At 47.6% G+C, this 11,314-nt stretch overlaps 2 protein-coding genes across 2 annotated transcripts; one reads left to right on the top strand and one right to left on the bottom strand.

Annotated features, from left to right (window-relative positions):
- Window positions 1-916: 916 nt before the first annotated feature.
- lipt2 (lipoyl(octanoyl) transferase 2) lies at window positions 917-2,493 on the bottom strand. The gene is made up of 3 exons (XM_061073864.1): window positions 2,118-2,493; window positions 1,920-2,046; window positions 917-1,232 (listed from the first exon to the last, which is right to left on the bottom strand). The coding sequence occupies exons 1-3, from the start codon at window positions 2,424-2,426 to the stop codon at window positions 991-993; spliced, it is 678 nt and encodes a 225-aa protein (XP_060929847.1). The 5' UTR covers window positions 2,427-2,493; the 3' UTR covers window positions 917-990.
- A 991-nt stretch (window positions 2,494-3,484) lies between these two features.
- rnf169 (ring finger protein 169) lies at window positions 3,485-10,373 on the top strand. The gene is made up of 5 exons (XM_061073833.1): window positions 3,485-3,712; window positions 4,703-4,773; window positions 5,072-5,169; window positions 5,900-5,990; window positions 7,393-10,373. Exons 1-5 carry the CDS (start codon window positions 3,505-3,507, stop codon window positions 8,509-8,511), a joined length of 1,587 nt encoding a protein of 528 aa, XP_060929816.1. The 5' UTR covers window positions 3,485-3,504; the 3' UTR covers window positions 8,512-10,373.
- Window positions 10,374-11,314: the final 941 nt, after the last annotated feature.

Raw genomic sequence — 11,314 nt, 5'->3', positions numbered from 1 at the left:
CCGGATCCGGATCTCCCTCAGAGGCTAATGCTAGCTCCAGAAGCCGCTAACTGCTAGCTACACCCCGTTCACTGCTGAGACTCCAACTCCCGACATGCAACTCTTCTTCTTCTTCTTCTTCAGAGACACCGGGTGGCCACCAGGAGGCAGCACTCCACACTCAGCAGCCCACTCTTTATCATCCTGTGAAGAAGAGGGGGTTTAAACTAACCCGTCTTCATTTCAGATCCACAAGATCTACAGGATTCAGGTCAGAAACCAAACCAGGAGCCAGACCAGGAGCCAGACCAGGAACCAGACCAGGAACCAAACCAGGAGCCAGACCAGGAACCAGACCAGGAACCAGACCAGGAACCAGACCAGGAACCAAACCAGGAGCCAGACCAGGAACCAGACCAGGAGCCAGACCAGGAGCCAGACCAGGAACCAGACCGGGAGCCAGACCAGGAACCAGACCGGGAGCCAGACCAGGAGCCAGACCAGGAACCAGACCGGGAGCCAGACCAGGATCCAGACCAGGAACCAGACCAGGAGCCAGACCGGGAACCAGACCAGGAACCAGACCGGGAACCAGACCAGGATCCAGACCAGGAACCAGAAGGCCTGTCACATGGTTTGTTTCTGTTCTGCTGCTGAGTTCTTCAGTCTGATCAGATCCATCTCTCAGGTGTGGGAATCGAACACGAGCATTTGCAGTCAGTTCTCATCCTTCACTTGTAGAACTGATCTTTAAGTTGATCCATATTTAAGTTCCTGGATCAACGGATCAATGAAGTTAAAACACTGCTTTGATTCACAATCTGAAGGAAGAACTTCTGTCTTTTTTTCTATATCATCCACTTTATTATAGTCAAGATTTATCCTGTTTGATAAATCATATCAGGCTTTTTACCTCTTTTTAATTCATGAAAAAAAGTCATTCAAAAACCTTTATTAGAACCCAACAATGACTCATGACTGAGCAGTGACTGATGATGATGTACAGTGAGGTCAGAGCTGCTGCTGCTCTGCTGGTGGAGCGTGGGTCAGCTGACACTGGAACTGCTCTGTGAAGGCGTCCAGCAGGTGAGGGAGGGTTTCCTCCACGCTCACGTCTCTGTGCAGCTCCGCGCTCAGCGACGTCACTCCTTTCCCCTCGATGCCACACGGGACCACGTGGCTGAACCACGACATGTCGGTGTTACAGTTCAGAGCCAAACCGTGAGATGTGATGTAGCGACCACAGTGGATTCCTGACAACGACAAGAGAACCAGGTTCACCAGCTGGATGAGGACGCTCTGACGCTGGGGATCACGTGGTCGCTTCAACCAACGCTTCGAAACACATGAACGTTTTTTTGTCATGTACAAATATAACTGAACTTTTTAATAATGTATAATAATAAACTGCATCCTATGAATGTATGCTTAGTAGATTGAGTGATGACAGGGAGGAATGGCTGACCCCTTGTGACAGGTTTTGGAATTACATAAAGGTGAATAATGATCCCCACTAGGACTCTGGTGTTAATGTTTTGCTGTGTTTCTCCCAAGTGGGATCCTGTAATACTGTATACCTCAGCAACATGTCTATATGATGTATGCTATATCATGTATGGTGGGGTGTGCAGGTATGCAATGAAGGTATGAGTGGATATCATTATGTACTCACTTTGTTTTGTAATAGCTGCCTATTTTTGAGACACATATGTGCGAAGTCTGTTATTAGAGTCAATTCTCAACCATATACTACTTGTTCCTGTATAAAGAAACATGTTTAATTTGCCATGTATCATGCCTAAGAAAAGTTTAATAAAAACTTAAGTTAAAAAACAAACAAATAATGTATAATAATATATATCACTTTCAGATCAAATGTTCCAAACGTATTAACCTTTGTAGAACTACAACATGAATGTGTTAAATGAGAGTTGTCGTACCGACGGCACACACTTTGTTGTCACCGACCCAGACGCCAGTGTGAGGCGACGTGGAGGCGTCGACCCCGAGCCGGCTGCAGACGGAGATGATGGTTTCCTCCAGCTGGCTCACGTACCAGCGAACACTCTGAGGAGCACAGCAGGGGGTCAGACTGGGTCACATTCACCAGCACGGTCACAGACTCAAGCAGATCACACCTTCTTGAAGCTGCCCAGGTTCAGGACGGGGTAGCAGACCAGCTGACCCGGGCCGTGGAAGGTGATCAGACCCCCTCTGTTGGTCCGGTGCACATCTGCCCCCAGTAGGCGGAGCTGGTCCAGCAGGGGGGCAGGGTAGGGTTTATGGCGGATCCCAGTGGTGTAAACTGGTGGGTGCTGACAGAGCAACAGTGCGTGAGCTGGACCGGACCGATGCCGGTTCACATAGACCTGCTGCAACCGCAAGGCCTCCTGATAGGTGACCAGGCCCAGGCGGACCACCTCCACCACCGGCCTCAGGCCCTGCATCCAGGAGCCAGACCAGGAACCAGACCAGGAGCCAGACCAGGAACCAGACCAGGAACCAGACCAGGAGCCAGACCAGGAACCAGACCAGGAACCAGACCAGGAGCCAGACCAGGAGCCAGACTAGGAACCAGACCAGGAGCCAGACCAGGAACCAGACCAGGAGCCAGACCAGGAGCCAGACCAGGAGCCAGACCAGATCCAAAACTAACACATCAGGAGAGTTAACATGCTGATCTCATACAAGTAGTATTGATAGCTCATCATAACTTAACTTGTTAAATCGTGCAGATAATCAATTACATCATAATTATTCAATTATATTGTTGGTAAACTGATATTTTACAAATCAATAATTTCGACAAATGATCCCATTAATAAATAATGAATTAAATCGATAATAAATTTTATTAAAATGTGTCAGAGTGTTGGAATATAACCGGACAGAAAATAAATGTGTATAAAGTAAAACATAATAAAAAAGGACATGAAACTGCAGCAGTTTAATCCGGGTTAAACCGGTTTAAATCTGTTAAAACTGAAGTGTTTACCTTAATCGTCACTGACCCTGCGCCGCCATCTTTCTTCTTCTTCTTCTGTCATAACATTGTGTACTTCCGGTATGTACCTCTAGAAAAAAGCCTTTCACAATAAAACTTGTCAGGGTTCATTTGTTGTAGTCAGTCTTCTCACGCTGTTGCCCCATACTCTCTTTAGTATGTTTGATCATTTTAATCACTTTTGAAATGTATAACTCATGTTTTACTGTGACATCTCTGAACTGGAAGCAAGTGACGCATTTATTTTGATGTTACTTTGAACAATACAATATTAATGTTATTAATTAATTTTGTTTCCGCCGGATGTTCGTCACTTGTTTTATAGACATTTAATGATGTTGTATTATCATATCGTTTAGATACAAGCAGTCAAATTAAATCATATACAGTGGTTTTATTTTGAAGCTCCACCGGAGCCGGCTCGCGCCATGTTGTGCCGTGGTTGGCGGGCTGCTCACTTCCGGTGTCGGCCGGGCGGGGTTTGTTGTGAGCGGACCTGATTGAAGACACTCAGCAGCAACATGGCGGCCGCTCGGTCCGCTGAACGGCCCGGGACCGGGACCGGGACCGGAACCAGGACCAGCAGGTCCCGGTCCGGAGCTGCGAGCGGCCCCGGGGCGAGTCCACCGGAGGACGAGGGGACCAGGGGTCCGGAGGGTCCGGGGGGCAGCCCGCCCGAGGGGGGGGGCAGGAGGAGGAGCGACCCGGAGAGGAGCAGCTGCAGGAGAGGTGAGGGGGGGGGGCAGGAGAGGTGGGTTCACCTGGGGGGGGAGACATCTTACAGGTGTGTGTGTGTGTTATTCTTACAGATGTGTGTGTTTGTGTTATTCTTACAGATGTGTGTGTTTGTGTTATTCTTACAGATGTGTGTGTGTGTGTGTGTTATTTTTACAGATGTGTGTGTGTGTGTGTGTTATTCTTACAGATGTGTGTGTGTGTTATTCTTACAGATGTGTGTGTGTGTGTGTGTTATTTTTACAGATGTGTGTGTGTGTGTGTGTTATTCTTACAGATGTGTGTGTGTGTTATTCTTACAGATGTGTGTGTTTGTGTTATTCTTACAGATGTGTGTGTGTGTGTGTGTGTTATTTTTACAGATGTGTGTGTGTGTGTGTTATTCTTACAGATGTGTGTGTGTTATTCTTACAGATGTGTGTGTGTGTTATTCTTACAGATGTGTGTCTGTTATTCTTACAGATGTGTGTGTGTGTGTTATTCTTACATATGTGTGTGTGTTATTCTTACAGATGTGTGTGTGTGTGTGTGTTATTCTTACAGATGTGTGTGTGTGTGTTATTCTTACAGATGTGTGTGTTATTCTTACAGATGTGTGTTATTCTTACAGATGTGTGTGTGTGTGTTATTCTTACAGATGTGTGTGTGTTATTCTTACAGATGTGTGTTATTCTTACAGATGTGTTTGTGTGTGTGTTATTCTTACAGATGTGTGTGTGTGTTTGTTATTCTTACAGATGTGTGTTATTCTTACAGATGTGTGTGTGTGTGTGTGTTATTCTTACATATGTGTGTGTGTGTGTTATTCTTACAGATGTGTGTGTGTGTGTTATTCTTACAGATGTGTGTTATTCTTACAAATGTGTGTGTGTTATTCTTACAGATGTGTGTGTTTGTGTTATTCTTACAGATGTGTGTGTGTGTGTTATTCTTACAGATGTGTGTGTGTTATTCTTACAGATGTGTGTGTGTGTGTCTTTGCAGAGTTCTTTGTGTGTCCTGCTCTCTTCGCTAAGTCAGCTGACGTTTCCTCAGGAGCCGGCGGGAAACACAAGGTGAGCGAGGACGGGGTCAGGGTTCATGACCTCTGACCTGACGTCCCTCTTCTGATTGGTTTGTGTGCTTTATGTTGTGTTTCCTGATGAATTCCTGATCCGATTGGTGGAAGTCGTACAGCAGAGCGGGTGTTCAGGTTGTGTGTTGAACTTGTCGTTAGGTAGCTGCAGCAGATTCTCTGTGTGAGACTGTAACTGTTGTGTTACAGCTGCCGTTGTGTGACGACTCATTGTGAGTCTGCCTCTTGTGTCGAACATGTTCAGTCCAGAGTTGAACACGGAGGGTTTGTGTTCCCAGGGCGTTCTGTCGGACTCGGAGAACGAGGAACCGGTCAGGAGGATCAGGAACGTCTCCGCCTTCGTCCGGAGAACCAAAGCCTCGGTGGTCGTGGCTGGGTGAGCAGAACCTCAGGACTCGTGCAGCTCACACACCGACTAACAAACTGTGGTGCTGATGCCCTGACCTGTGTGTGTTCCTGTGTGTGTTCCTGTGTGTGTTCCTGTGTGTGTTCCTGTGTGTGTTCCTGTGTGTGTTCCTGTGTGTGTTCCTGTGTGTGTTCCTGTGTGTGTTCCTGTGTGTGTTCCTGTGTGTGTTCCTGTGTGTGTTCCTGTGTGTGTTCCTGTGTGTGTTCCTGTGTGTGTTCCTGTGTGTGTTCCTGTGTGTGTTCCTATGTGGTTCCTGTGTGTGTTCCTGTGTGTGTTCCTGTGTGTGTTCCTGTGTGTGTTCCTGTGTGTGTTCCTGTGTGTGTTCCTGTGTGTGTTCCTGTGTGTGTTCCTGTGTGTGTTCCTGTGTGTGTTCCTGTGTGTGTTCCTGTGTGTGTTCCTGTGTGTGTTCCTGTGTGTGTTCCTGTGTGTGTTCCTGTGTGTGTTCCTGTGTGTGTTCCTGTGTGTGTTCCTGTGTGTGTTCCTGTGTGTGTTCCTGTGTGTGTTCCTGTGTGTGTTCCTGTGTGGTTCCTGTGTGTGTTCCTGTGTGTGTTCCTGTGTGTGTTCCTGTGTGTGTTCCTGTGTGTGTTCCTGTGTGTGTTCCTGTGTGGTTCCTGTGTGTGTTCCTGTGTGTGTTCCTGTGTGTGTTCCTGTGTGTGTTCCTGTGTGTGTTCCTGTGTGTGTTCCTGTGTGTGTTCCTCAGTGGTGCTCCGAGGAGTCGAAGCTGCACCGACCCGGTGGAGGTGGGAGGAGGGAAGGTGAAGGTCACCGCTCAGCCGGCCGTGATGGACCAGGTACGACCCTGATCTGATCTCAGTTCAACTGACTGAACAATTATAACAATATACATATAATGTATAATTTCACAAATTTGGAACCCCAGATGCTGAGGTTCAAACAGTAATGGACGAGTGCATCTGAACTTATAGGGACAACAAAGAATCAACAGAATGAACCAGTGCCTCTTGTGTCTATAAGAACACTAATACACAACAGTGACCACTAGGGAGGGAGGGAGGGAGGGAGGGAGGGAGGGAGGGAGGGAGGGAGGGAGAGCCTCTTGTGTCTATAAGAACACTAACACACAACAGTGACCACTAGGAGAGAGAGAGAGAGAGAGAGAGAGAGAGAGAGAGAGAGAGAGAGAGAGAGAGAGAGAGAGAGAGAGAGAGAGAGAGAGAGAGAGAGAGAGAGAGAGAGAGAGAGAGAGAGAGAGAGAGAGAGAGAGAGAGAGAGAGAGAGAGAGAGAGAGAGAGAGAGAGAGAGAGAGAGAGAGAGAGAGAGAGAGAGAGAGAGAGAGAGAGAGAGAGAGAGAGAGAGAGCCTCTTGTGTCTATAAGAACACTAATACACAACAGTGACCACTAGGAGAGAGAGAGAGAGAGAGAGGGAGGGAGGGAGTGCCTCTTGTGTCTATAAGAACACTAACACACAACAGTGACCACTAACACATTTAACATGTGTTACTGTGTGACAACACTTTCTAATCACAAGCAGGAGTGATACACAATGTCCCTTATGATGACTCAGCAAAAGGTAACCTGGTCTAGGCACACAAACTAGGATAGTTTCTTTTTTGTCAACAACCTTCACTTTGCCAGAGAAGAAACAATCACTGGACGCAGAGAGGGAGGGAGGGAGGGAGGGAGAGAGGGAGGGAGAGAGGGAGGGAGAGAGGGGGACAGAGAGAGAGGGAGAGAGAGAGAGAGGGAGAGAGAGAGAGGGAGGGAGAGAGAAAGGGAGAGAGAAGAAACAATCACTGGACACAGTCTTGTTCTGCTGCCAAGTGTCAGACCGAATAATAAAGACTGGACTGAACCGAGGGAGGGAGGGAGAGAGAGGGAGGGAGGGAGAGGGAGGGGGAGATAGAGAGAGGAAGGGAGAGATAGAGGGGGAGGGGGGGAGAGAGAGAGGGAGGGAGAGAGAGGGAGGGGGAGATAGAGAGAGGAAGGGAGAGATAGAGAGGGAGGGGGAGAGAGAGAGACGTTGCTCAAACCTCCATCGAGTAACGATCCAGTTTTAAGAACATAAGAAGTAGAAAGTACAGAAGTTTGTGTTAAAAAGGAACCGAGTAAAAGTCAAAAGTCGTGAGGATTATAAATCCTCCAGTAAAGAACAGACAGGTGTGAATCCACTCGCGTACAGTAAGTACAGTATCACAGTGTTTCCGTCCTGTAACGTCTCTTCCTGTCGTCAGGTCGGGATCCGTCACAGCTCCACGGCGGGAATCCTTCTCTCCTCGGAGAACAGCCGCTCGGCCTCGGCTCCGCCCCCCGCTCCGGAGCGGCGGCTCACCTGGCGAGCGGTGATCACTTCCTGTTCCTCCACCCCTCTGGTCCTCGCTCTGCCGCGGCCCGAGCGCTCCGTCAGCCCTGAGAGCAACGACAGCATCTCAGAAGAGCTCAACCACTTCAAGCCCATCGTCTGCTCGCCGTGCACGCCGCCCAAACGCCTCCCGGACGGCCGTCTGTTGGAACCCACCATCGTTAAGTCCACGCCTCGGAACCTGACCCGCGGCCTGCAGAAGTCCACCAGCTACGAGGCCAGTCCTGCTGTGCTCCAGAAGTGGAGACAGATCGAGCTCGATCGGCAGAATCTCAAAGTGAACTCCAAGGCCACGCTGACCGGAACCATCGCAGAGCGCCACAACAAGACCGCCGTCGGCCAGGACGCCGCAAAGACCCAGGCGTCTTCTGCAGGAGACGGGCTGGCGTCCAGCAACAAGAGGAGGCTGCTCTTCGACCCTCCAGCCGGAGACACGGACCCCTTCCAGAAACAGTCCGTGATGATCCGGGTCCCTGCAGTCCGCTACAGCAGCGACGCAGCTTTCAGAGGAAGTTCAGACTTTGAGTCGACAGTCGCTGGTCCGGAGTCCTGCGGCGGGGGGGGGGCGTTCAGCCGAAAACAATCCTTCTCCCCGTATTCTAAGAACTCTGGTTTCCAGTCGTGTAAATTAGTGCCAAAGGACTCGCAGAGTCCCAGGAAAGAGTCTGACAGTACCATCCACAACCAGTCTACCTCAAGGAGGGGCAGGAAGAGGAAGCAGAAGACCAAGCACCTGGACTCCGACGCCGACATGAAGAGGGGCCGGCCCGGCAGCCAGGACGCCTTCGACCAGCGCTTCATCTGCCAGGTCCAGCAGGAGCGGCAGGACCGGGTCCTGGCCCTGAAGCTGCAGAGACAGTTCGACCTGGAGAACCAGACGCTCAACCGCAGGAGGAGCCCCGACACCTACTTCCTGCGATCCTGGATGTCCAATCAGAACCGTAGGAGGCGTGGTCTGAGGAGATCCCGACGAATCAACAAGAAGTACTAAAAAGGATTTGTCTGCTGACTCAGCACAATGTCAGACAGGAAGTGGTTCAAATATGCAAAGTGATGAGAGGTTTGATGAGTGTGAATGTTTTTCAATCGTCGTCTCAGCAACGACAATTTTAATGTCTTGAACATGTTTTATTTTCTTTGAACCAGCAAATCACCAAAAACCGACTCAGTGAGACCAAGGTGAAAATAACCTTAGAAACACATCGTCATGACGACCCCACACAGATCACTGATTCATTTTATATTAAACTGATGCTGAAGCAATAATTGATGGTAACTGATCAATGATCAATAAACAGTTTATCAATTGTCTCCAATGTTCCATCAAACAGACGTCGCTTAAAGACAGAAACATTTTAACTGTTGATCACCTGCACGTTATATTTCATCAGCTTCATGGAAACATCGCAGATGGAAACATCGCAGATGGAAACATCGCAGATGGTTTGAAAAGATCAAACTATCAAAATCCAAACCTGTGGCTCGTCTGCTGATGAGTAACAGCAAAGACAACATGGGCTTCCTGTGTCCAAGAACTGCTATAGACACATGGAACAGTAGGGGGCAGTGTAGTTTACGATCCGAGTGCTGTGTGGCGCCCTCTATTGGAATAATCATGTAACATGTATTACACAGTGTGCAATCACACTGTATTACACGTTACGAGGCTCATCATTATGCAGACTCTGCTCTTCTGATGTTTTCTAATCATCACACTTAAAACTGATCTTAACAAAAACCTGCTGAATTCATATTTATGTTCCTGGATCAACGGGCGTCTCTTCTCCCACAAAGAAGTTAAAGTATTGTGTTACGTTGTTATCTGGGGGAGGAGCTTCCGTCTGCAGGAGTGTGTGTTTGTTTGTCTGTGTCGCTCTTCACACAAACTGACAATCGCATTTATTAAGTTATGAATCGATAGTGCAGGATCATGAATCTGGATCATTCCGGTCACTAACCCTGATGTCCTGACTGTGCGTCTCAGGTTGTGTGTAGCAGGTGAACTTTGTGCTCACACAACGTGTCTCATACACTCGACGTATCAAACAAACTAAACTTCAGTTCTGTTCAGGTCCTAATAACCTCTGGTCAGTGCTGGTGTTGATTGTCGATGTGTGAAGTGCGGCAGGTCAGCGGGACGACTCAGGACATCGTGGAAACCCGACAGTTCGTGAATGCATCTATTGTATTAACCAAATTAACCGACATGAGCAAGAGTCAGTCAACTAGAGTTCGTTAATGTTGGTTTAGATCACTTTGGGTGGATTGCCAAATGGTTACTGTAGTCCAGACCAAACCGTTCCACCTGAACGAACTGGATCAGAGGAGGAGGCGGAGATTCACCTCATTACTCTGCAGGAGAGAGAGTCATGTGACAGGACGAGCGAGCCTCATTGGTAGTTGTGATGAAATAATTCAGCTAGTTGAGATTAAAGTAAAGCAGCTGAGTTTGTTTGCGATGAATTCATCAGTTTATCTGACGACAGATAAAGTGGAGCCGAGGGAACAACTTTGTAAAGAAATGTCAAAACAAACCAAATGTAATGAGTTGTTTTACAGTGTAATGTGATCACATGACTTCAGCTGCCTCCTGTTTCTGAGTGACATGCATATTTGATGACTGATGATTGACAGTCTGTGTGTCTGCTGGAGCTGAAGGGCTTTTTCTCCCCTGATGACACTGATATGCACATTTTCTACAGTAGGTGTGAAGCTTGGATGGCTGAGTTGATGCAGTGTTTTCATGCCGAGTGCCAAATCACCACAGACGGATGGACCATGTTTCTATCGTGATTCACTAGTTTTATATGACGGCGAGGAGGAGACCAAGAGAAACTAAATGACCTGAGACCACCATGTGTCCTGTCCTTCTTCATCTCAACCTACACACACACATGTTTATCATCTACACACACACACAGTCTGACAGTGATGCAGACACGTGGGTACACATAAGTAATAGTAATAAATACATGTGTCCACTTCCTCCAGAAATTAAGCCAATATTGTATCTGATACAAACGCTGACATCTTGTGCCGTTAAAGCCAAATGAGAGGTTCCTCCCATACACTAGCTTAACCAATCCTGAGTCAGTGTCAGCTGTCAATCAAGACGTCTCAGCCTGTTTGTAAATCATCAATAACTGATTCAAACCAAACTGATCAGAAACTCTTGAACAAGAGAGAGAAGAACGACCTGAAATGACAGAAACATCTTTACAAACATTTATTTAACTACTTAGATTTTTTGGTTTGGTCCATGTCCCATCTATGGAGGCCCATGTCCACCACTGATGAAGAAAATACAAATCCTGTATCTCATTATTATGACTTAGTATCTGTAGATTCTCACTGCTGCTGTGACCTCATCACAGCAGCAGCTCAACCAGCCGCCTCCTGTTTGCATTGGACTCAAAACGTGTTCTTTTTGAATAATCCTCAGTCAAAAGGACAAAGCCTATCCAATCAAAAGATAACACTCAGATTCCTGACGTTGGTAAATGCCAGCTTCTGTGTGTGTGTGTGTGTGTGTGTGTGTGTCCCTCTTCACACACTCTGATAATCACTTGTATTTAGTTATTAATCGATGAAGACGGATCATGACTCCTGATTGTTCCGTCACTTTGACCCTGATGTCCTGATTGTGCGTCTCATGTTGTGTGTAGAAGGTTTTTGAACATGTGTCTCATGAACTCAAGATTCAAGAGTTTATTATCCAATGCACGACAATAACATGAAGCAGACGCTGGAGATGAAATGCTTGGTTCACAGGCTCTCTTCTGGCAATGCTCAAA

This window comes from Limanda limanda, chromosome 6 (assembly GCF_963576545.1).
Source record: "Limanda limanda chromosome 6, fLimLim1.1, whole genome shotgun sequence".
NCBI classification, from domain to species: domain Eukaryota; kingdom Metazoa; phylum Chordata; class Actinopteri; order Pleuronectiformes; family Pleuronectidae; genus Limanda; species Limanda limanda.
The sequence above is the reverse complement of the archived record's forward strand: the minus strand, read 5'-3'. Positions and strand labels throughout refer to the sequence as shown.